General features: G+C 34.0%; 1 protein-coding gene and 1 long non-coding RNA gene across 3 annotated transcripts in view; one reads left to right on the forward strand and one right to left on the reverse strand.

Moving 5' to 3' along the window:
* The window catches only part of emp (epithelial membrane protein), a 53,497-nt gene extending 31,255 nt beyond the window's left edge, over positions 1-22,242 (reverse strand). Inside the window, exons 1-2 of one of the 2 annotated variants that reach the window (XM_065350169.1) lie at positions 12,453-12,618; positions 6,441-6,802 (exon numbers count right to left, since the gene is read on the reverse strand). In XM_065350169.1, coding sequence (XP_065206241.1) covers positions 6,441-6,495 — 55 coding nt within the window. In that variant the 5' untranslated portion in view covers positions 6,496-6,802; positions 12,453-12,618. Of the gene's footprint in view, positions 1-6,440; positions 6,803-12,452; positions 12,619-22,032 lie in introns of those variants that run through there. The other variant, XM_065350168.1, reaches the window with a different exon arrangement.
* LOC135835762 (uncharacterized) overlaps positions 1-27,479 on the forward strand; it is a 153,829-nt gene that overhangs the window by 29,342 nt on the left and 97,008 nt on the right. The window contains exon 3 of the long non-coding RNA XR_010556945.1: positions 19,402-19,529. This is a non-coding gene — a long non-coding RNA (uncharacterized LOC135835762). The remainder of the gene's footprint in view (positions 1-19,401; positions 19,530-27,479) is intronic.

Genomic DNA, 27,479 nt, shown 5'->3' on the forward strand with positions numbered 1-27,479 from the left:
TTTCTGTAATTTTCAACTTTGACCCTCCAAACTGCAGGGGTCAATTATAGCTCCCAAGAGAACCCCATTCCCCGAGTTTGACTTTATTTGATCAATTAGAACAGGCTCCAGGTCATAAAATGTAAAAATCACCATTCTGTTGAAACTTATAATTTAAAAACTGCTGGCCTACCGTAAATAGCCCATTTTTTACAAAAATTTGGCTTAAAAATGTACATTTTTGTGCATTTTATAAAAAATTTTCGTCGGACTGGCTTGGGCAATTGCCTATGGGTCCCGATTTCTTACTTCGTAATCATTCTTTGAGGGCTGAAAAATTGAAGAACTGAAAATTGATGAGACATCTGAAATCAATTGTTTTTTAATGAGAACTGGATTATGAACCAAAAACTAAATTTTTAAATCAAAAAATTTTCAACTCAAATAGTAGGGCTCCATTCGATGAGGGGGGGGGGGGAACACGTGCATACGAGAATGCATTCTTCCGCACATACAAATTTATACTTTTTTTCATCGTTTTTTTTTGCACCAGGAGTCAAAATGCTATGAAGTGTTTAAAATTTTTCGGAGCCAGAATTTAAATTGTCAAGAGTTTTTTTTTCGGTCTGGCGGTTTAATTGGCAATGTTAGAAATACCATGAATTTAGTTTAACCTCTAATAATTATTTTTCTGTACTTACTTGAGTTTTCTCGAAGTTGTTCAAGTACATTTTTCAAAATACGTTTTGTTTTATGTATTTGAGTTCCTGTTTCATGAAATCGTCAGGATAGGTGCAGAAATTTCATCAAAGGAGAGAAGTGATTTAAGCTGATTTTTTTTTTAAAGAAATGTGCAAATTAGCTTATGTTTAAGTTGAAAATTTTGATTTAGTTTTTAGTTTTTTTTGAACACAAGTTGGAAATTATTCTAGGGTTGAAAAATGGAGAATTTTTAACAAAATTGACGTTCAATGTATAAAATGATCAATTCATGCCCCCTTTCTCGCCATTCGAGCTAACGAGGAAGAATTATTTCGATTAACTTATAGACACTTGTGATGACAGGCCAAATGACGACCTTGGGGGATTTTCTCATCACCGAAGATCACTTTATAAACATATTATCTTCTCAGCTTGCTCATCTTGCTGTGTCACTCATTGCCGAATAAGATGAAACGAGCATCAGAAAAAGTATAAGTCACCTGGGAAGAAGATCTACGAGTACACATGGTTCGGGCAAATCTCTCGTATATTTCGACAGAGCAGTTAATTATCTCAAAAAAGGGGAGTCGGTTGAACTTCAAATGTCCAGTTAGCCTTGACCATGAATTATGGCTGTTATCAGCTCACGAATGGGTAGATTTGCCGAAATAATAACAGTGCGGAGAAACCTAATCAGCAATATTTCGTGATGTTGCTGGATAGTGGATGGCTACGCCGCTGAACGCATCATTTATATTCATTCATCAGCCGCACAATTGGCTGCGGCTGCGAGCAGAAATTACATCGACGACGTGTATCACGCGCAGCAATAATCCAAGTTCATCTTATTTGACATCATTATTTTTTTTTTGCAAATTATAAACAATAATTGTTTGATGAGAAATTAGTTAGTCCCCACGATGCTTATAACAAAACCATTGTATAATGATAAGAGATGATCATTATCGAAGGGTGAATCATTATTAGCGAAAACATACCCGGCTTGTTTACCCATTAACGTGAAAAATAATAAAAATTCATCTTGTCAGCTGAAAAATTCGGTCGATTGTTTCAAATAATGCAAAGTGTTGACAAGATGGCAACCTTGAATAAATGTTTAGACGAATTTACATGGGGTTATATTTTCATAACACTTTAGGTACGTACCTAGTCTAATACCTGTAGCTATACAGTACATTTTGCTTATAACGCATCGTTTCCTTATTCGTAACAAAATCCATGAGAACAGAACAATAACTCACCACTGCTTTTCGCCGGTAAGGAAATGACCGAAAGCCCTACAAAGTGTACAAGTACATACTGTACGATGCTAATGGTCATTTTTTTGTTCTCTTCATAATTCTCCGTATTAAAATTTTTTCCCTAACATGGCTATTGTTAATAATCGCGTCTGTCTGTATATTATGCGTGCGAATTATTATTGTAGCCGTTAAATCCGTGCGGCCAATTCGACAACCTCGCACGTAATTATGTAAACATATAAGTACATCGAACCACACTTCACGAACGAATTGTGTCAACAAATGGTAAAAATTATTTAAAAATTCGTACTTCTCGTATATTAATATAGAGTATATATTATGGTAATGCCTATAATGCGTGAATATTACACCTTAGCCACCATTTCACATCGCTATACGCAGTACCTATGTGCTATGTTATGCCCATTGAATTGATTTGGTATTCTATTGTCGCCTATTTATAATATAATAACAATAGTATATTGCAAAATGCGCTTGATTTTTTCCCTTTTGCTGCCCAAGGTGACATAATGTATGCCATCATTTTTTAATCAAACTTCCATTTCCTTATTTCTATGTATCTATGCCAATGGAGTCTGGTGCCGAATTATTCTCCTGTGGGTACCTTTTTGACCAATTAATATTGGAAAATTGTGTAAGGGTCGTTTTGTATAGACAACTTTGGTCGAGATACTTAATCGTATGTATCGTGTGTACTTGGTGTTGTGTGGAGCCTCAGCAGTGAATTCAAATTACGTAATACGAGAAAGAATACTTATGTATATCTATCAATGTAAATATAAGTACTATGTACTTGTACATTGAACAAATAGTACATTGGTATTGTGTTAATCTGTATCGAAATAATTAAATATCTTTCCATTGCGAATGTACTTCAGGGTCCGTTGAAATTGTATCGATGATTGAATTAGTTCTCACTGTGTGAACATAATCTAGAAGGAGAAATTCTTCTCCTTCATTGATCGTACAAAATGAACTAAAAAATTCCATTCTTCCGCAATTTTTACCGTCTTGGTCGAATTCTTTGGTGCGAGTGTAGAAAATTGCATTGAGATTTCAGCAATTTTCTCTATTTTCTTCATCGTGTGTGAATTCATTCTCGAGCATGCTTTCAAGAGAGACTCTCAACTCCGGAATCAATAGGATAAAAGCAAACTACCACCTTCCAATTTTCAGATAGTTGGAACCATTTTCAATCGATACGGGGGCGGAGGGAAGATGGAGGTCCGAAAACGGAGCTTTTACTTGATTTCAGCCTTCTGGATCAATTTAGCAACATTTTTGTTTTTTTTTTACACTTTTTGCCCAAATTTTTGAAATTGAAAAATTCGCGTAGAACCTGAAATTTTGACTCGTGATTTATTTTTGTATGTTCTTTCGATTTAGCTTTGTCCAATTCAAAATAATTTCTGCCGATTGGGATGCCTTCCTGATCAGTATTTGATTTTAGAAAATGCTTCTAGTTGAGAAATGAGAAGGGAGATTATTTCAAAAGGACAATCGAGTGAGTTTTTTTAACAGAATATTGTTGGTCTTTTTTTCAACTTGAAAATGAAAACGCTCAATTTTTTTGACTTGTGTGTAATTTTATTTTACTTACTCAAAAAAAGTTTTAATATTTGGAATATTTTACGAATTTTAACATTAAACAAACGAGTTGCCTCGCCCTACCTCAATCTGGCCTTGAATTTTGGACTACGTATTATTAATTAACTGTAGGTAAGTAGATTTAAAAAATCATAATTCAAGTTCACGAAATCGCAATTGGATAAGAATTCGTAATTTTTAAAATTTGATTGCGAACACGACTCGAATAACTTTTTAGAAAAATTTGTAGTACTTACTGCTTTTCACGTTGGAAAATTACGATGATTAAAATGTACTAGTAGGAAAGTTGTCGAAAATCTCCAATTTTTCCTTTTCAGATCAAAATTGTTACAGACCATCAAAAAAAATGTTATTGGAATTTTGAAAATACGATTGTAGGCTGGTTTATTAATTCATTTTTAATGATTTTTTGGGAATTTAAAATTTTTCTGTGTCAATTATTCTATTTTAGGAACATTTGGCTAATTTTTCTAATATTTAAAAATTACTTTTTGAAAATTTGAGAGCAAATTTTTTCACTGTATACTTTTTTTTATTAATTTTTTTGGTGGTGGGAGGCTGAGCGACAGAAATAAATTTGTTTTCCGATACATTCATAATACATATTATAGACGCACTCATTGGACGAAAAAACTGTAATTTTCAAACGATAAAGTTTATTTCAGTCTTGTCTATCTGAATTTTGTGTACAAGTCCACAAACTTTCAAGCGAAGACGAAATTGGCCTTTTTTCAAGTACCTAACTAGATATAAAGTAAGAATTCGTAGAATGCTTATTCACATACAATTTCATGTCTTCACCTCGTACTATATCAGATTTGTTGGCAAACAAAATTTTACACTTCCCTGCAAATAAATTGCGATATGGTGACATAAATCACGGTTTTCCATTTGAATGCAGCGTAAATTAATGCATTTATAGGTATACTTGATGTAGCTTAGAATTTCATCGTGAACACTTGGCTTGTAAAAGATGCGCCGTTGGGTTCTTTTTCGCATGGAAAATGCGTCAAAACCACATTATCCATTACGTAAACATGTTATGCTTTGTGGAGTGTTTATGAGATCCGGGTTATTTTATATTTTCGTCGTCTTCGTAATATGAACGCTGGTCTGCTACTTCAGCTTCATTATGTTATATTTAAAGAGAATCCTGTATTACTTGCCATATTCTTGAATTCGCTAAACAAACTGGTTTCTATGGTTAATTTTTTTTCTCATCTATAACGTTCTAGAACTTGGAATGTTGTTTTGATCTGTCATTATAAAACTAGAAGTCTTCCAGTAATTTGAAAACTTTATACAAGACTATACTACTGGGTGCAGGAATACGTTTTTTTTTTTTGCAAAAAAAATTAAATCTCGTTAAGATTATTTTATTTGTTTATAGAAGAGAAGCGTAGGTTTTCTGAGTAGATGCTGTGGGAAAAGGGAGAGGGTCGAAATTTAATTGAATTTGAGAATTTTGTTGAGCTGAGGTCAACAGTTTCAAAAGGAACGCCCAAAAAATCAAAGAGGAGTTTTTCAACAGTTTTGTATGTAAATAAAAATTTTGAAAAAATGATATTTTGGAAGCCAAAAATATAAAAATAGGATTTGAATTGGCAAAAATAAAGCTGCAGTTTCTGATTTTAAAAAAAATATTAAAAATACACCAATCAGAATTGAGAACACAGGACTTGTGTTTTTTAAAAAATTTTGCTAGGAACTCATAATTTTGATAATTTTTACAAAATTGGCGCGAATTTAAGTACTTACATGATTTTTTTATAGTCTACCTTAAAATTCATTTCTTTCTCGCTGCAAATCATGATATTTTATTTTTGTGATGAAATCATCTGTTATGAAGATCATTCTAGGTCAAAAACCTTTCACATCAGTGATTTTTCTACGAATTATTGCAAAATAATCACGTATCCTCTTCAGATCACCCTGTACATAAAACTCCTATGCGACTACTTCACTGTATAAGAAAAAACATACGTTTAATCATTTCAGAAATTCCCCTTCTTTCACCATTTCACTGTTAAAAGCAACCGCAATCGTGCGGTAACCTTGTAGAAATATATAATTATAAATCGAACAAGTTTCGAGTTCGCCTTTTTTTTTTACCTCATGTAATAAGTAACTGAAAAAAAAGAGTAAATTATCGACTCGAATGAAACTTATCAGAGCTGTAGGACCAGCTGATTTATTCATTGCGAGTGAAAATTTATGGAAAATTAGCGTCCGAGTTGGAAAAATAAGTACGTATAATATACGATGCGAAGTAGGTGGGGAGTGGGGTAGGAGGGACGATGCAGACGCAGGTACGAGTACCTACTCTCGATACGTATAAATCATTCGATTATTTATACGGTGGTTTTGTTGTGTCAAGATCGCGTCGAATTTTCATTACGATCAAATCACATATAATTTATTTCGGAATAAATAATTTTGTGGAAATTGGTCCAGGTGGCCGTTATACGAACTCGAAGGCTAGCGACATTCATTGATAGAAGGAGGAAAAGAAGAGAATTTGATTCCATCGTGGATCTATATAATATCTCAACAGATGTAATTTTTGTTACAGATATTATCGCGAATACGAGACGAGAAAGTATAATCGTATTCCATGGAGAAAATATCGTCGAATTATGGCGAATAAATATTATAAAAAATCGTATTATAATCTATCATCCACATGTGCTTATTTCGTCCATTGACATGAAAATGTCACGATGTTCGTAAAACGCCCACATATGTATTAATCACGTTTATAATATCAATGACCCATATTCTTAAACTGATATACAGGAATAGGATACAGAACATATAGGTACAGGTAGATAGATAGATACGTATATTATACATGTTGTAAATACTTACACCACTTCCTCAAGAAGCTCCTGGTCAATTTGGCGAATAATTTACTATTCTGCATTTTGTTTGCGGATGGTTGCTGTCGACGGCGAATACAAAACAAGCAGAACTAATCCACAAAACGTTAATAATTTTATCGAATAGCCGCACAACGATTAACCGATTACACGCCTCGTTGAAAAAATTATCACAATATGAAATTATTTAAATCATCGTATATAAGTGTCGCGAATTCAGCTCCTAAAGATGCTGTATCGGTCGATAATAGGCGCCGATCTTCACTATATTTGTTCACATATCACGTACGTAGAAAAATTTTTCAATATCGGAATTCTTTTCCTCGTTTCGATGGATTTTCCTCTTCCAATCTGTTATAACGAAAATGTGCATAAATACAACGAATATTTTTAAATACACATTCATTCGACGACATGTGCACTAATGCGGAACACATTTAGGAAATAATTCGAATTACTCTCGGAATTCGAAAACCGAACATAAAACTTTACGTTAAATTGTTCATTTTTTTAAAATGTCAAATTGCAAGTTAACGAACCACTTTGTAGGTAATCGTAATTTCAACTAAAGGTTAACTACTTCGAATTATAGTCGGAAATTAACCTATTCCCGAAAGGCATGTGCATTTTAGATGAATTTGAGACCATTATGGTGACGATTCTACTGCTCGGTGCTCGGTGATTAATCATTGTAAAAATTTCATTATCAAGGTTTAGCCATCTTCGTGAATTGTGCCAATGTTTCCATATTTGGATGTTTTTTTTTTAAAAACAATATTCGGATTATCGATCGATCTTTGGCAATTTATGGTCGAAATGTGCTGATAACGAAATACTAAAAATGAAATTACACAGGTATACTAGGAAGCGAACGTTGCTTGATTATGATTCATTCTGTTTGAATGTTTACAATTTCCTGTGTGAGTAATTTGTGCTTAGGTGAGAGGGGTTGGATGAAATTTTTATTGGATCGGTTTCATTTCAAAATGTATCGCAATTTGAGTCATAGAAATAATCACGTGAAAATATGACCTACAGAAAGTGTCCCTTGACTAGAGCCAAATTGGCCTTGTATTATCTCCCTTTGTCCTCTCATTTCAACTTCTTCCCTCAAAAGTCAAATGTATCTTTTGAATGATTTTTTGGTGTTTGGGAAAAGGGGGAATGGGGATGATCTACCAGCCAAAAATTCGGAGAGAGATTTTTTTAACCTATCAATTTTTATAAACTAAAATCATCGAGGTGTTTTGAGGTTCTAAACTCCCCTCCCCTCCCCTCCCCTAACCAGCGAAAATTTTCTCCTTTCTCGGATGATTTTTATCTGTTTTAAGAATTTTGAAGGTTTTTTTCAATGCAAAATTTGTTCAAAAACTCGACAACTTTGATGGCTCTTTAATTCACGATACAATTTTGTCCAATTTCATATTTACGACTATAAGACAGTAAATTTTTAAAATTTCATGGCAACGCACTGTCTACATTCTTTTCAGTTATTAAAATAGCAAAAAAATTATATCGTGTAATTAATTCGTAAATAAAGCCCGGAATTCTCAACCTGTGCTGATAACACTCGTAGCATATAATTAAAAGAATTTTAAACGTTCATTTCTCGAAATAACGCGTGTAAAAATACAACCATCAAATAAAACTCGGAAATTATGTAAAAAAAAAAATTGAACGTTAGGCTGAAAAAGCAATAATACGACACAATATACTTAAGCTGGTTTGAAAATAAACAGAAGAAGAAGAACGAGAAGCAATAAAGAAAAACACGTCAATTACCAACTTATTAATATTTTCTCACAACAATGTTTACCTGAACACTTTAGGGAAGAAAATTGGAATTCTAAAACAAATACCCTTGAAGCGTTAATTAGTATTAAATAGAGAACAAAAGCAAGGTTATTTTTTGCGATGCCTTAAATACAGCTTTAAAAATTTAAGTCTGGCTTGATCCGAATTAAGAGGAGGTTTCGAGTGCTACGTAAGCTTATCTATAACGTTTGCGAAATACTCGTATTCCAATCTGCTGCAAGAAGTAAAAGGCGAGAGAAGTTTTTCAGCTTCCCAAGGAGTTACGTTATTGCATAGACAATAGAAAAAGAATTGTGCTGAGACGAAGAATAACGTGAGTTTTACTTCGGCTTACGCTGCCGTCATCTTGTCGTTATACAATGGATGAGCAAATTCACCCATTTCATTATCATTAATCAACTAATAATGGATTTTTAATTGACCTTGCATTCCAACTGATGCTCCCGCTGATGATTTTATAATCTCTACGAGTATCTTTGAAATTGGGAAGAGAGCTCTATAAGTCGTCGTCGAATTCGTTACGTAATAATAATATCTTCAACATAGTGTGTTCCTGGTTGAGTAATCTCAGTTAGTTGACAAAATGCCGAAGTATTTCGAGGACAACAAACAGTGTTCATAGAGAAGTATTCGGTGAAACACACAGGCCAGAACTAATTGAAAGATTTTACGCTGTAAATGTCACCGGCGTAATGAAGATACCACATAGGAGATTCGATTAGAAGTGTTTATTCGAGTACGAAGATGATGGATTTTGTAATTGTTAATGCTGCACCTACATAGAAAAAAGAATCTACTCGACACGTGGAGAAACTCGCCGCGTTCATGAAGCTCTAAAATGCAAATCATCAATGGTCAATGTAACCGGTTTAAAGATGTGCCGGAGTTGTGCTTTTGGTACGTCGGGTTAGATTTTTGAAAGTGGCATTTTTTTCTACATTCCATGTCCGAGATGGTGGCGGTAATTTTAGACAGTGAAAGAAAGGACTAGACGAGAAGCTAAATCCGGCAACGTTGGGTTGGTGAAAAAAATATGAAATGAAAAAGGAAAAAACAAAAAGTTCGTTGTTTTTTTTTCTAAATTACTTACGTCACGAAAAAAATTTCAAGTTTAAAAAAAAATGACCTACATTACTTTTGGTCAAATAACGTTTGAATTTGATGATCTAAAAAAATTAATTGAATCCATTCAAAAAATTTTATCAAGGTTAGAATCAAAACGTCCCTTGATGAGGATTCAATTTTTGGAAAACAGGAGAGGGGCGGAAACCAACAAAACCGCGAATGTTTGTTTCTATGATTTGGTTAATGCCCTGCTGACCTGTGTGAAATTCTGTGAGAAAAAATTCATAATGCCATTGTTGGTTTTCATAAGGTTAGAAACTGTAGAAAAAAAAACAGAAAAAACGTTATGTAGGATAATTCTGTTTTGAAAACGGAAGTAAACATACATACTTGAAAAATGAAATTAGCTCATGAAAAACAGAAAGGAAAAAGGTCATTGTCTGATAAAATATAGGTTAATCGGCTTCTATAGCTCAAATTTTGAAACCAAGTGGTAAAAATGGCCGTTTTGGTTGAAAACTTGATAAAATTTTTGATCTCGCCTCCCCTCCCCCCAATCGGTGATTCTAGCTTATTTTTGGAAATTTTCAGTCGAATTTGAGACATTTTAAAATTTTTTCAAAATTTTACTTTGGGTTGAGATACGTTTAAGGTTTCGGAGTTCAATATAATAATTGGTATATGTTCCTTCTAAGGTGCAACGATTTAGAAAATATTAACATTTTTTGAGAATTTTTAGACAGGCTTTGGAGTTTTTTAAAAATCTGTCAAATCTTGTTTTTTTGAAACTGGGTTCTTCTTAAAATGATCATAACACCAGCAACTTAAATTCGAAATAAATTGACCAATTTTTGTAGTTTTGAACAACTTTTTTTTTAGAACAGATCCTTGGAGCTTTTCTGAGTGCTATAGAAATCAAAAAATTCCAGTGTTGATGACTCTTCAAGCGCAATCGAATAACTGAATCTGTCCCTGACTTGCTCATTGTCTTATCAATTGGAGAAGGAGCTGCTATTGCCATTTTAAAAATAAAGTTCGCAAAAAAAGCTACGTTTGTGTCGGGAAAATAGAATAGAGAACGCTTTTGAGCTTCAAATATTAAAGGAAAGATGAATTTCAACTGGAATTCGTGATTTGCTGTCTGCCATAATTTTTTTTCTGGACAAGCTGATCAATGAGTCTTGCAAGTCTTATACAATGATGAGAAAGTCAGCATTTGACACAATTTTGTTAAAAATGAAAAAAAAAATGGAGAAAAAGCTCAATTTTATGGACCAGTTGCATTTGAGGTAAATGGTCCTTTTATCTTGAGAAATTAGTTGAAAATGCTGTAGAAGAATGAAGGAGGAGTATGAATTTTGAAAATCTCACGAGTGTTGAGTCCGCATATTTGCGATGGGGGGGGAGGGGGTGGTCCAAAAAATACAGTGCTCAAAATCCTGCGACGTTTTGAAAAGGTCATACAAAAGTGTTACGAAAATCCTGCATTCTGATTTGAAAATTTTGTTGGACACCCTGCTATGTAGTTAAATTTTGATTCGAAGATTTGATCCCTGAAATGTCAATTTCCACCCCGAAAAATCATGACTGATTTTTCTTTAGACACTTCCCTCCTAAAATGATAATTTTTCTTTCATCTCGAAGTATGTACTTATTCAATCTAATTCCTTTTATTTCCTTGGCTCTTCCCATTCATTCTAATATTTTTTTCTTCCGTTTTCAAAAAAAAGCTGGGTTTTTTGAAATTTATTGTCTACATTAGCCCCTTCTCTTTTCTTTACTGCCTTTCCCTCCTAATGAGCTCATCCTTCTAGTGCTTATAATGTACATTCTGTTTTAAAAAATGCATCTCATGAAAAGATTGTTTTGATCTAACACGATTATAATCAGATTCGTCGAAAATTCTGAATAACAGAACGATCTGTTGACCATAACACGGGATATGAATCATTGACCTGGCGAAACTGACAACGCAAGAGAGGAGATTGGTATTTCTAACCCAAAGACATTATTTACCTGTTTTAAAACAAAACTACTTCACGAAAATACCCATCGTGCGAGTGGAATTACACACGCACTCGAGTATGGTGGCCAGAAGAAGAGGACGTCATAGGCCATATTATGATTCAACTCGTGACTCCATCTCACGTATGCGGCTACACAAAGTCATTTTTTAAAATTTTTTTTACGTAGGAAACCTCAGCTAACGCATGTCTAGCATAGAAAAAAGACACATTTTTACTCCGTTGTCAAAAAGCTTTCCATAGCTAAGTAGGTATTTGTTACCTGGAGCAGTGTACCTAGTTTCACCATTAAATCTCTCGAGTCTAATTTCTATTAAATCTCTTCTCGCTAATTTGTAATCTAATTAGAGAGTGATATTAAATATGAGCTGGTCGTATTGATGGGAATTATTATTTTATGACTCATGTTCGAAGTTCACTTCCTATACTACTGGCCAAATTTACTTAAGCTGCAATGTATTACGGATCTAGCGATGATAAGGTTATCATTCTGTTTTATTATTTTGTAGATATGTTTATAGTACCTATTGCTACCTACCTAAAACCTATTGAAAGCTTTTCACATAAATTATCTCATCGCTTACGTCATTTTATTTACGTTGAGGGGCTTTTACGTGATTGTAATAAGGTATTAGAGTGTATTAGCGAAGATGTTGAGAATTATAATCACCGGCAAACTGGTTATTTTTTTATTTCGATGGAATTTTATAGCAGTAGAACGATGCTAACAGTGTCATCTTTCAAATTCGTGAGTTGATGGTTGCGAAAAATATGTAATATTTTTCCTCAAAGTAATGGTCCGTTAAGTTGCAATTTGATGGTGCATAAGTCGTCGTTGTATTTAAAAATATATTTCTCGCGATCACTAATACGGAAATGCTCGAACTGTATGCGAACCATAAACACATAACCGCTTAAAGAAATTAGGTTCCGATAGGATGAACCCAACATACGTATCATTAAAATAGAGAAAAAAAAATAGTTCTATAGACGTAATTAAAAGCGGAAATTCTCTCGTAACACTTGAAATATAATATGATAATTTGAATATTTTCAATAAAAAATAAAAAAAATAATAATATAAGTAGTATTTATACCGAAGAAATTATTATATTACACTTTCACGCAACCGAACGATAGCTATGAGCGCAATGTGCGCAGACGCACTGTTAAAATAGAGAGTCGAATTAAAACGACCGATTGTAACAAGCTCGGACACGAGCACAACACTGACGCGGTTTCACTTGACTGACGGTTTACTCGGCAGAATCTAAAGCGTACAGGTTCGAGGATACCTAAGGAGGAGATTTTACCCAAACTACACGTACCGCGAGATTCTTGCATAAACAGCTCTTTGAACCTGCTACCTTAAGCTTCCATGAGTATCATACTTGCGGTCTTCCTCAAGAATCGACCAATGTCCATGTCAGAGATTTTTTTTCACTTGACGTAAATGTTAAGGGGTCGAAGAGGCGATTGCCTTGGTTTTTTTTTCTTCTTGACGGATTAAATTGTATAATTGTTTCGAATTTTTGAGGTAGTTTAAGGTTGGTTCCGCATTTTTTTCTGAATTTTTTTTTTCAAGGTGGGATAGATTAGATTGCGTTTTGTTGGATTTGAAATTCTCGTGGGCAATTATTTTTTTGGTTTTTTATGTTCGAATTCTAATCAGAAATGAATGATTGATAACTGACGTCAAGTAAACAAAAATTTTAAAAATTTGGTTCATTTGAGCTTTTGTTCCTGTTTATAGGAAAACTTCGTTTGGAATGTAATTAAAAAGGTAATCTTTTGAATTGGCACTCTCTGATTTGAATGAAACCGAGCTCGATCGAAATGCCCTTGAAATCCTCGTGGCGTGACCAAAATTTCAGGTGCTGAAATTCATTTTTGGATTTTTTGCAAATTTTTGAAAATTTTTAAGAAATTCGGAAAAGCTGTTTCAGAGGCGATTTTCAAAATTGTTCGTAAAGTATAAATTTTCTCGGCAAAATTAATTCATGTAAATACTTAATTCTCTCGACTCAATTCTCACATATTAAAAATTACTTCGTTTCAGCAAAATTCAGAGTGTCTGAACGGTCATGCTTATCTTACTAATCTTGCTTTTGCCCTGCTTTGTTGATGTGTCCTGCTTTGTTGATGTGTCCCGCTGATGGAGTCCTGCAGTCCTGTTTTTTTTTCAATTGAACAGAATTTTCAATCCATGTTGCTTTTTGTAAAATTTTGAAAAAAAATCGTAGTTTTTCGTACATTATTGATTGAAAAATTTTGTGTAGATAGAGAGCAGATAGCTCCCCCTCACACATCCATAAAGAAGTCGAAAAGTGTTTGAAAAATGTTCTGCCAAAAGTACTGCGAGTGCAAAAGTCCTGATTTTTCATTTTTGAATTTTTTTTTGGTGTCTGTTAGAAAGAATTTTTTACAAATTTGTTTTTTCAGGTTCATTTCTCTAAACTTTGTGATTCATTTAAAACCATTTCTTGCTATTTTACATTAAGTAACTGCCTTGAAAATAATTTCAGATTATCAAATACTTACTTTAAAAGTTTATCCTTCAATTTTTTAGCTATTTTTTAACAAAAAAATCGCATAAATCGTGTGTAGAGATCATCAAACAATGGCGAATAATGCAAACCGGACATTTTTTCGATTTTTTTTGGCGGAGCTGTGGGGCTTCAAAGTTCTCCAAAATGGCGGAAAATGGAAAATTTCAGTTGCAAATTGCTCCGGTTGTACGTGGTATAGAATTTTGAACTTTTTTTCAAATTGTAGTACTTTGAGAGGATAATCAACGAATGATGTCAAAATCAGTGTTGCCACTTTCAAAAACCTGAAAATCGATTTAAAAACTTATAATTTGAATGTTGATCTCGACGAGTAAGAATTCTGAAAAAATTCTCAGTTTTAGTCCTTTTTATGTAGAATAACATATCAAAAAATTGGACTGGCATTTTCCCTCATTTTCGAGAAAAAAAATACAAGTTTTACACTTATTGCAAAAATACCATCAGAAATCCTAAAAAATGAAAATTTTTCATTTTTGCATTTTTGAGATATTTTACCAATGTGTAGACGAACATGTGAAAGAAATCCCCCTCCCCCACCCAATTTGTCAACGAATTGACGAGAAATTCAATTTTTCGTGCTAGGTACATAAATAAGTAATTTTCAGAGTGAAACGCATTGAAAAATTTTCGCCACCGTTTTAAACAAAAGCAGGAACCTAAAAAATAAATATTTTTGCATTTTTGAAATATTTCACTAATATGTAGACGTGAGATCCAACAGCTCTATCTTTGTTATTTGTGTACTGTGAATGACTTTTTGCATGAAACCTTCAATTAAGTACAAAGATTGTTATGTATGTGAATTTGAAATAAAATGAAAATGCCTTACAATAAAAATTACTTAATTTTTTTGGAAGTCCCCTCAGAAATTTTGATAAAAAATCCAAAAATTCGCAAATATCAAATTTGGGGTTTTAAGTAATTTTAATTATTGAAAAGCTAATTTTGGCTATTTAGGTGAGTTTAACACCTCATTTTGGTAGGTTGATGATGTAGGAATGTGAGTTAATACTTCATCTACCGGGTACCACTGAAAACCCAACTTTGATAAAAATGGACAAAGCGAGTTTTGGAATATCACTCTTCAAGTGTGTTTTTATCTAAAACACATTAGGCGGTTGAAAATCTACTTGAAAATGAGATTTCATGATTGTCATCATAGTTTGATTTTACATTTCAATTTCGAATTAGAAACAATTTTTTCTCATCATCAAAATGTAATTGATGTGAACAGGAAGAGATGAATATCTCAAAGTTTTTAAAAAAAATACGTGATTGATATTAATTGGATATTTATACTTGGTAGGCAGAGGTACTTAGGTAGGTAGAGGTACCTAATATGAAAGAATATCTCGAAGAATCCCTTATCATTTTTTAAATAACATCAATAAATCTTCGTAATCATACTTATCTAGGTAAACATGTACACCCGTGTAAAGTCTGACTGTAGATTACTAAAGATAGAGCTAGAGGGACCGGGGGGGGGGCAGAATAGGTGAGTAAAATTTCAGCAGCACGTTTTAAATCAAGCGAAGGTTTTCAATTAAAGTATGTAATTTCTAAAGAGTATGTGACAGCATGAGTAGAGTATGAATCTAAATCGTTCATCTTTCATGCTCCCTTTACCGAGTAAAAAGAAGTTTGTTTTTTTTTTACCTTTTAAAATCAGATAAGTGTATTAAGATATACCTGTAGAAGTATGATATTTTTCTTCGTAAAATCTGATTGCGTAAGATTATAATTAATTTTCGAACGAATGTCGCTTTTTTTCGACATAGATAAAACGATATAATTATCACATTATACAAAACCAGTCTACGAGTTTTAAACTTTCGAACAAGTATATCAAACGTTAACTTTCATCGTATGTATAATACGGTCGTATAAGAAGTAAAAATTCTTCAATATTTTTCGCATTTAAAAAAGATGGCCGTTTGCTCGACAGCAACGGGTAATTTTTACGTGTGTAGCTCGTCCAGGTTCACGACAATTACACATCTTTACACGACAAATTACCATAATCCGTTACAAATTAGTCGCGAGTTATAATGGAATTTATGTAAATTGGTGAAATTATCTAATTTAGATCCTTTGATGTCCTTCGAATTTAAATACATATAGTTGACGTTAATTACCCGCTGTAGAAAGGGAAAGGAGATAGGGGAGAAAAAAACCATCGAGAATACATAAAATTAAATTCGAGTATCTCGAGGTTTTTTTTGCCACCTGTATCTGTATGTACAATATGTTGAGACCAAATACAGAAGATAAGTACATACATAATTTGTTCAATAACACCATCGACTTCGACGTCATCGACGTGATCATCGATTACGTCGCGATCGTCGAAGAATATCGGAGGTGAATGTAAATATTACGAGTATAATGTGGACATATTTTTGGTCGCTGTATTACACTTTCACCTCCCCAGTCGACAAAATAATTATCGTCATTTTCGTAATTAACATTAGCATCGTTTGTTACCAATTCTTTCATAACGTTTAAGTCTCTCTTCGTCTTGTCTTTTTGTTTACTTGTATAGGCAGATATACCTACTAATCTCTTATTACCGTATTTGTTCGAATATTACACAATATCGATAGTATGTCTGTGTACTGTACTTACTACAAGTATTCGCTATTGGTGCTACGAATAGTTAGTACTCGTACCTAGTATTCCATTCCAGAATTTAATTAGAGAAATTTAGCTGATCTTGAAGAGCCGCAAGCCTCGAGCTATTCTATTGGTACCAATAAATCCGAATTGACCTTCGAGTTAAACGAGCGATTAAAATAAACAAATTCGATTTTTTTTTAAAAGCTTAATTTCTTAAACGACGCACCTCTCTCGTATGTGCTCCGATCCAAAAGTTACGTAAGAATTCGCGTGTAGCTTATTCGTGTACGATATATGTTAGCCTATTCGATTTGTATTCGTAGAATTTCCACAAACACGTTTTATACTCGAATCAAAACATATTTAATTAGGTGTTAGATTATACGCCTGGTTATACGGCGGTTAATTTGATATTTTACAAGAATATTTCATTTATTTTATCGTGTCTGCAGGTTTGTCTCGCGGTTGACATTTTGACTACCATAATTGTTTTTTGTTTTAAGGAATGATAAAGGCAAGAAGATACAGTTTTGCGGTTTTGAGAGACCTACTCAAAAAATGCGCGAGTTGAATAACTCGAGAGATTTATGATGCTCAATTTATTTAAATGGGGAATTTTCCCGATGTTTGGGAATTTTATTTTTAAACACGAATGTGGGTATCTGTTGATCGAGGTGACTATGTAAAAAGAAGCTTAATTTTACGCATTATTACTGGAATAATCAAACATACGAGCTTTAATGGCGGATTTTTTATGAAGTACCTAAGTAGTAACCTAATAGGATTTATTACTTTGTGGGATGATTTCATCTTTACGTTATGTAGACAGTTGTATAACTTTTTGAAAATTCGCCAAAAATTAAAAAATTATATGCATCTTGATGAATGACAAGTTGGCCATCATCTGCATTAGTACCTACTTCTCAATTTTATTTGTTGATTGAACAGGTGCTTAATAAAAATAAAAGTTATTAAATTGAAATCTGCAGAATGGGTAAACTTTTATTAAAGAGATGCTGCAGAGGTATCAAATAGATTTTAACGAGTATTTTTTTTTTTAAACTGGTTTGATAGTGTTTTCAATTACCTAGTTAGTTGCTGATGGTTTTCTAAGAAAACTGAGAATGAAGTAGAATTGAAATTAATCATTTTTGGAACCGGTTGAGTGGTTTTTGAGCAGTTTTTTTAAATATAGATTTAAAAAGTCGCTGAATGTTGAAATTGAAAAAGTTTTTGGAGCTGTTGCAGTGGATCTTGATAATTGCCAATTTTATAGGTGGAAGAGGGTTGAAAAAATGAGTAGCTGATCTTGTGTGTTTTTTTTTGATATGGAAGTTGTTCAAAATAAGTATTCTAAAAAAATTCCTAGATGAGTTGATTTTATGAATTGTAGAATATTAACAACCTAAAATTGAAATTGTGTTGAAATGTGAAAATTGAAAAATCATACATTCCCATAAAATCATCATAAAACCAAAAATTCAAGTTTTTAAATTTGTTGTAATGCAGTAGATACCATAAATTTTTATCAAACCTCATTTTCTTAAATCATCTGTTTTGTATGATTCAACTCAATCTTACTTATTCAATCCATTTTCCAAGATAATAATATGTCACAAGAAATATTTCTCACAAATTCAATTTTTAAGAGTAATATAGGGTTGTGTGAAGTCTAAGGTTGTGTGGTTTTTTCTCACCAAATCTCAATCAAGGGTACCAAAAATGTTAAGGAATCTTTTGACAATATGATGATCAACAATCAACATTTAGAGCTCCTGATCAAGATTTGGCACTGTCTCATTTGACAATCTATTTTACTCCAAAACATTCATCAAAAAATGAAAAAAAATCCATTTTTACTGTTCTACCTCCTTGAAAATTTAAAAATCATCGATATTTTCTAGCTTCATTTGTATCAAAAAGTTGAGGGTGGCTAAAATTTGAAAAAAAATCAATATTGCATATGATTGAAAAAAAATTGGACAGTTGGACAACTTTTTTTAGCAACTACAACTAAAGGAGATGTTTTGAAAATTTTCCATTTAAAATGCTTATGCCACCGAAAAAATTGGAATATTATTTGAATTCCTTGGGAGCATTTACCAATGATGAATGAGTTTTCAATTATTTCTACTCGAAGTTTACATGGCACCATTTATTTGGCTTAAGATGGTGAAGTGGGGAAAAGGGTGGTACAAATTTTCAAGAATTTTTTTTCAAAAATTGCGATACGATCGTATAAAAATGGCTTGAATTAGTGTCCAGCATTATTTTCATACAAAAATTAATTTTTTTGGTCTACAAAATTATCAAAGTTGATTGAAATTTTTGAATTACCTACTGCTTAATACTTTGGTTCAATTTGATTGTTGTGCAAGGTGTTTTTTTAAATCGTTTTTTTAGGTCAAAATAAAAGTAGGTATTTCAATTTTTATCAATTATTGCCCTACTTTTTCTGTCTGTATGGTCTGATTTCCCCCCTCAAATAAGCAGCTACAGGCAATCAACTTTTGACTTTTTGAAAAAATGTTGATACAGACTTGCAGAAGTACATACAGTTGCAGTTTCAGAAAGGTGTTTAGTTCTATCAATTTTTTTTCAGTCCTGTATCAATTTTCTTCAAGTTAAATAATTTCGCGTAGTATTTTTTGAATCGCCTTGTTTCAAAGTTCTTTTTCAAAGCTGCGGTGGTGGCTGGAAGGGGAGGGGGGAGTTCCGATCTTTTTAAAAATTTGCTTAGCATACTGTAAACAATTTTTATGCTATTTTATAACATTTTCAGCCAGTTTTTTATTGCTCCTTCATTGTTTATTTCATGACAACTAATCGAGTTTTATCAACGCCCACTCTGTTTATTTAGATTGCGTCAGCTTTTATACGGTTTCAGTATTTCAGTCGTAGAAGATCCAAACATGAAAGAAAAAGTTGCTGCATTTTGCACTGAAGCTGGAAGATGCTCTTGAAAGAAATGAATTGAAATTTTCCAAGGTAAGTGACGAATTAGGTATCAGTTGAAATTTTTACCGGCTTTTCGAAGAAAAGTCAGGTACTGTATTTGTCTCAACTGTGACAGTTTCGGTCCGGAGTAAATTTTCTTTGCGTTTTGGGGTGTTGGGATCATTGTAGGACCATTAGTTTTTTTTCAGGTTTCCTTAAAGTTTATATATATATAGATTTAAACTTAGTCATTGTGGTGCCCGTTTTAAGTATACGTAGTCATTGAGGTGCCCGGTTTTGGGCTTGTGGCGCCCAAATCGGGCACCACAAGGTCTTTTTATATAAAACGATGTAGAATTTGATGAAATGCACTCTAAGGTGAAAAAAAAATTTTTGAGGCAGGCACCACAAGTACCAAGTTTATATAACGGGCACCACAATGACTAAAAACCGCAAAAAAAATAAACTGCTCCAAAACACCTTTATCATACATATATATGTGATCCTCTATGTACGCGGGCACCACAATTACCATAAAAGACCCGGGCACCACAAGGTACTAGGTACGTGTATTCATAGATATATATATATAAATATTCTAGGGGGTAAACTCGTAACTTTTTTATAGATTAACCAGCAAACTCATAACGTTTTGACAAACTCGTAACCTTTTTAGGACGTGACTTTTCGATGAGGTGCCATATGAATCTACAAGGTGTGGGGAGTCTACTGGCAAAGTTTGAGCAGGGACGTGAGATTGCCGTTTATACACTTTCTCTTTTGACTCAATTTTCAAATGAGTGCATAGCCTAAGTATTATGTACAAGGACATGAGGAAAAGGTGTTTATTGCCAAGAATCATTTTTTACGTTCTTTTTGGTGATTTTGGTGGTTGAAGATGTCCTCTTTCACATGGCGTGGTCAAAAATCGTCTAAAATAAATTTTTGACTGCTCAATTTTAATTTAGAGTTGATTATACAGGTCCGAATTTTCGTGTTTTTCAGTCTAAACAGTGATTTTATGGGAAAAGTACGCATCCTAGGAAAAAAATGCATTGAAGGAAATTGTAGAGAATAAAATTTTCTTTCTGCTCAGAGCTGGTTATTTTTCTGTGGGATGCTTTGTTAAAAAGCTATTTGCGAAAAACAGAGACGTATGGGACTTTTAAAAAAAAGCTTTTCTGAAAAATTGATGTTTCGGCAATGAGATACCTCTCCACAGGTCACCCAAAAATCAAGTTAACGAATATAACGCGGCCTAACATCGAGTACTATCAGGCCTATGGGGTGACGCGTCGAGCGCATGCACAGCAACGAAGTTATAGGTGGGACGTGAGTTTGTATTTTATACAAAACGTTATGAGTTTACCTGTATGCGGCTATATATATATATGTGTTTATGTACCAATTTTGTGGCAGAGTAAACTCGAAACCTATGAAATTTTGAACAAAGTGCTTTATCCCTCCCAACTAGTGTATTGCCGAAATTTTGAGATTTCGAGTTTTATTAAAATCGGTTTAGGCGTTCCTTAGATATTTCAGATTAAGTGATTTTTTTTGCCATTTTTGCGTCCTTTTGCAGACTTCCTCATCAGTTTTGTTTTTGGTATACCTATTTTTAAATATTTTGCTTAGCAATAATCACTAACGTCTGTCTTTATACCCAAACGATTTCTCAGTTTATTTCTTGTTAGAAACTCGATGGAAAATCGGTTCAGGTGTTCCTTTGACATTTCAGCTTAGGTAGGCTTTGTTGATTTTTTTTGTTATTTTTGCAGACTTTTGCAGACTTCCTCATCAGTTTTGTTTTTGGTATACCTATTTTTTTTAAAGCATAAATGTTTTGCTTAGCAATAATCACTAATGTCTATCTTAATACCCAAACGATTTCTCAGTTTATTTCTTGTTAGGAACTCGATGGGTAATGATGGGCCGATTATTAATCGATTAATCGGGCCTGAAACTCTTTCGATTAATCGATTATTTAAAAAAAAAATAATCGATCATGTTTTCTACGAAAAGCCGGTTCTCTCACGCTAGTTGCGTGAGTGTTTTTTTTTTAAAGGCGAGTTTGTATCTCATCTTTACCTACTTGTACATACAGTATAATATGTTAAAAAATGTTCTGGAAGCCATTCAACTGACCACTTGTCTTGAGTGACGGGTGGAACAAAAAGTGGGTGATTGATTTATCGATTTTTGATGTTTATCATTTGTGTAAATCGCCCTCCTCGAGTGGAGATAAGTTGAATTGATTAACGCATTGATTACAAAAATTGAAAATTTCAACAGTGGCCTTTCTGAGAGGATTGGGGTGTAAAAGGAAAGGTACGAGGATGTACGAAAAATGTTGAGATATTTCATCGGGATACCTGGTACATAGATTATTTTATTCCCTTTAAAATAAACATATTTTCTTTCAAAGTTTCAAAAATTCTACACTAGTTCATTTTTTTTATCAAGAATGACCCAAAAGTTGCTATAAATCATGAAAATATTTCTAAATATGGTGGAAAAACTTGCATGAAAATTGAAAAAATATTTTTCATCTTACATTTCGAAGAACGATTCTTCATAATCGTGCCATCAGGGACGTTGAAACTGCTGTTGATCTTGGAAAAAAATCGATCCAAATTTCGTGTCATTTTTTCCAACGAATTAAATTTCTTTCATTCAGTTTTGGCCTCAAAACTGAAAAAATCGCATAAAAAATTCTCTTACGATTCACGATTCGAAAAAACCATACATCGCGAGAACATTAAACTTCATTACACTTTATACGATTCGAAAGTGAACCTATCGTTTGAATTTTTACATGTATTATGGTCACGCAGCTAGAAAATAATCAGTCGTAAATTTTCATCATGAGTAGAAAAAATCACACGATAACGATATTTATGTCCTGTATGTACATTTTGAATCGATTTAGGCTAAAACATATACCTGAATGGTATGTTTTGTGCGTGATGACGACGACTTATGAGCTGGCAAAGCTTATTTTAGCCATGGTATATTATTGTCATTAATTTCGTACCTAAACAGATAGTTAATTTGAATGATGGAGTGCTCTATTAAATTAGGAATTTGCGTTTTTAGATATACGTACTTATGGTCTTGGTAATTTTTCTCGTGCTGTGTTTTTTTGTTTTCTTGGAAGATGTTTTTCTCATTCAATTTATACTTATCTTCTTGTTATAGGTACGTGTGTAATACTCGTATATTGGAAACTTCTTCCTTGTCCCCCTCTCTCCCTTATCTTTCAAAATTCTCACACTTGTACGTACCTACAAAAATTTCAAAGTAAAGATCAATGACGTCACGATGCTTACATAAAGTAAACTAGTATTGCGGTACTTTTTTACGATTTCGTTTATGGCTCGCAATATATGGTACATAATCGAAACTATACATAATATACGAGTAACTCTGCACCGTCGTGTAATAAAAGATCGATACGACGATGATGAAGAAGATTCTCTTATTCACACATCACGTCGACTCGCGACCGGTCTCATAACTCATAAAATTCATATCTGCTGGATCAGGCAACTGAGGAGGCGTCGCGATGCAGGCAGCAGGATACTACATCGCTGTGTTGTATTGTCACGAGCACGAATAACCGGGACACAGGCTGAATTTCCTACAAGGGTTTTAGATTTATCGAAGTGCATTGTTTTTAACGTATGGTCGAGCATCAATTCAAGGAACAGCAGCCTTGTTGAACGTGAAAAAAACACTCTTCTTGTAATACTCACAAACAAGGGTCCAAGTCTTGAGTCATAATTCACCGGCAGCTCGGTAAACACGTTCTTAAAAAGGTTATCACATACTAAACCTTATTTCGCAAGGACGACTATTTAGTTGATCGTCGTCTTGGAAGTCGTCGTCGTCGTCGTAGTGATTTTCAAGATGAAATTATTAAAATATGCATACACATATTTCTCACTAGTAAAATAATAGTACCTACGAGTATGTGACTACCTAATAGATACCGCAGCTGCGAATTGTACGCGGTGATTTTGCTAAATATTCGCGAATAATTTAGCACCGCGGCGAATTTCGGAATAATACCGAAATGCAAATCATTCTTCGATGTTTACCACCTTGGGATAAAGTGAAGTTAATTCGACGTACTCTATGTACCTAGATTTACCATTCGAATACTTTTAAAATGAAAAATTCTCTTAGCCAACATTGTAAAGCATTGTGTTTCCTTATATTTATAGGAAATAAAAGAATAATTTAATTTACCAACGAAAAAAATTCGACTGTTTGAAAAAAGATTTGCTTTTGAAACCTTGAATGGCGAGATCCGGAATTAGGCGCTAATTACCTTATACTCTGGAATATTTTCTCAAAATACCTTATCCAGTCAGCCGAAGCAGCAGCAACGGCAACGCGATCGCCAACGATTGTTTTACTCGAGTCCATGATCCTCGAGTGTTGACATATTTTCTCACAATAGAGACGGTGAAATGTATAACAACGATGGATGGAACGCAGAACGCCATCCAAGCCAGCCAGGCCCAGGCACACGTCAAAGTTCTGTGATCCGGACCGTTACAGAGGTGGCATGTGTGGCAGCTTCACCGTGCCTTAATTTATTGAAATTTCAATCAACAATGCACCGATGACAAGGAGAGAGTGTATAGGATGGATTTTTTAATTCAGCTTGTTTTTGTGTTAATACGGTCACGCGACTTCCCTCTTTTACACTTTTATTGGTCATGACCTTCGTGAAGTTTAGATTCTTGGTCGCGCTCGGCTAAATCGCGCAAAGACAACATTTTTGGAATTTTTTATTTCATTTTAGTACCGACAATCGGCAATTGAACGCTTCGTAGGGTCATTTCCTCGTCAGATGATTTTTATCTCCCTTTGCCCCCCTGTTTTGCAGTTACTTTGTAATATGATGATGTAGGCTTTATATATGAACTTGAATGACAATGTCCCATGCGAAAATATTCGCGGCGAATGGCCAGGTACGCGGACATTGTCTGCAGTCGAGAATTTATGTATTTGATCGTCGAGCTCGTCCTACTATAAGTATGTACTTTTTTTTAACGAGTTTTAATAGGTAATTTATTTAATTACGAAGACTAAAGGAATTTCCTTGTCGAATGTGATCGATTTATGTGCATATAGGTTGAAATGACGTAGTGATTTTTCTTCTCTCATATGTAGGTAAGCACTGTTTAGGTAGGCCAGGTACACTCGAGTACGCTGTGTACATAAGTAATAGATGATATGGCTATGGGTAAGGCTAAGTATCTATTAACTTGTTATTATAATGAAACGTTATTTTCAGGCCTAAAAATAAATCAATTTCAGAGAAATATTTTTATATACCTGCGAATGGTAGAGTAAGTTACGAGAAAATTCCACGTCCAAAAGAGAAGAGGTCATTTAAAGGTGGAAATTTTCATGAAGGATAATAACAACTACAGCCAGATAATTCATATTAAATTATAGTCATCCTGTCTACAATATTGTTTACTTTCGTTTATGTCTTTTCATATTGATCGATTGCGTAATTAATACACGAAATTATTATAATGACCTACCATTTTTAGGTAGGTATACTGCATCATGTGTGGAAATGTTTGATTGACATTTTAGAGACGATATTTTTGTCGTACGTTCAATGTAATAATTTGAGTTTATAAAAATGTACAGAAATTATTTCGTTTTTATTGAGCAGAATGAGGTTGAGATGTATTCAAGAAGGGTTGGGCTTAGTTGGTACCCTTATGTAGAGCATTTTTCAATTTGAGATTTCTACTTGGAAAAAAATGGGTATAGAAGCCTCCTCTTCAAAGAAAGTTTTTAAATCATGGATATGTTTTTTGGTCAAATTGACTTAATGCTCGATCAGACATGATCATCCAGACCAGGTCTTTAGCCTGATCTGGACCAAGTCTGAGCTTTATGCTGAGATCTTCCGCAGCTTTACCTCCGCCCCCGGTCAGATGTGTCTGTATGGACGCGAGTCATACTATCAGAATTTGATGTGAATAGGTCTGGTCTGGTCTGATTATGCGTACCAGGTTTCTGCCTATGACTTGTCTGTCTGTCTGCCCTCTAGGGTCGTTGACCCTTCAATATGATTTTCCAAGGTCGTCTGTCTGTCCGTCCGACTGTCTGGTCTCTAGGGGTCGTTGATCCGTCTGTCTGGGCTCTTAAGGTCATTGACCTATCCGTCAAGCCTCTCATAGTCGTCTGTATACGCCTGTACGTCTCTCTTCCTGTCTGGCCGCTTCAGGTTATTGACCTGTCTGTCTGGCTTCCCAAGGTCGTCTGTGTGCCTTTCTGGCATCTTAAGGCCATCGACCCGGCTGTCAGGCCTCTTAAGGTCACTGACCTACCTGTCTAGCCTCTCATGGTCGCCTTTCTGGCCGTACCCGTAAGGTCATTGACCCGACTGTCTGGTCTCTTAAGGTCACTGACCTATTTGTCTAGCCTCTCGTGATCGTCTGTATAGTCTTTTAAGGTTATTGACCCGTTTGTCTAGCCTCCCAAGGTCGTCTGTCTGCCTGTCTGGCCACTTAATGTCACTAAACTTTCTGTCTAGCCTCTCATGGTGGTCTTTCTGCCTGCTTGTCTGACCTCTCGAGTTTAAGTTTTCAAGAGTCAGCGCGACACAGATCAACGTCACGCAAATTTGCGTGAAGCGGGTCACCGTGACAAAAATTTTGTACAAAATTGAATTTTCACCTACCGAAGTTGATTCCAAATGCCTTCTGGAGCAATTTAAGATTACCTACTGGAGAACCTGATCGGTTCAAAATGCTCGAAATCAATTCAATTGGGGGGAGAGGTCGACTTGGGTGCATAAATTGATGTTCAGACTTTTACATGTAGGTATTTACTTTTTTTTTTTGTAAAAAATTAGACCATCTCAATCATTTTCAAAAATTCGTCTAAAATCGAAAAATCAACTTCAACTGCTAGAAATTTGGTTCTGAGGTCTAAGTGACATACTCTGAAAAAAAGAACAAACAAATACACAAATATTTAGACAAACTTGAGCTATTTTAATTGTTTTAAACATAACATCTATGTAAATGACCAATTTCAGCTTATTATATCAACATAGGCTAATGTCCAGTGTGGCTCTCAATCTTCTCCAAAAAAATTTCATTGCCAAAAATTCATCAAAAATTATTAACAATGTTCATTTTTGCCTAAAATGATTAATTTTCATTTTACGACAATTCCCTAAGGTGTTGAATTTCAAAAAAATTGAGAGCTTGTGATCAATATTTCGTTTTTTCAGCGAGGATGAAAATAAGCTCAGAGCCTTTTCAATTTCAAAATCGCCCAATTTTTTCATGCCTTGGTCAATTTTGTGAGAATCAGCACTGAAAAATCAACCCCACCCCCCCAAAAAAAATCACAGCAGTTTAACGAGACACCTTGTACATGTTGATGTTCTTCTCTTTGCCGAGTCAGTTTTACTCGTAGTTCGTATCCAAATGATGTATTTCAACAACTCCTCATCAAGCACTCTGCATAACTAATGAATAACAATTACATCGCAATTTTGAGGTAATTTTTCTTCTTGTAGCTAAATAATATTTAATAAACATATATTGAGGAAGACGTAATTCCTAGAAATTAACAGACTGATTGGACACCTAACAAAACAACTATTCCATAGCTCATAAAGAGCCCATGCAGTAGATTCTAATAAGAGACAGGTACTTGCGGCCTATATAAACGGTACTTCAAAAGTATTTAAATGGTAATATCTCGGATGGTATATCATTTACCGCTAAGTATACGTATTTAACAAACGTAAAACCGCAAAGTTAAATCGATACATAAAAAAAAATCACCAATACTCCGGAAGGATATTCTTGAAAAAATGAAGAAAAAAAGCGTATACAAAACCGCATTTTGCACATAATTACATCTTTACTAAATACGTTCTAAATGCTATAGCCGTAGTAGCTTTATAGTATAGTGATAATAAAGGGAATAAATGATGAATTCTACAGC

The sequence above is a fragment of the Planococcus citri genome, chromosome 2 (genome assembly GCF_950023065.1).
Source record: "Planococcus citri chromosome 2, ihPlaCitr1.1, whole genome shotgun sequence".
Lineage (NCBI taxonomy): Eukaryota > Metazoa > Arthropoda > Insecta > Hemiptera > Pseudococcidae > Planococcus > Planococcus citri.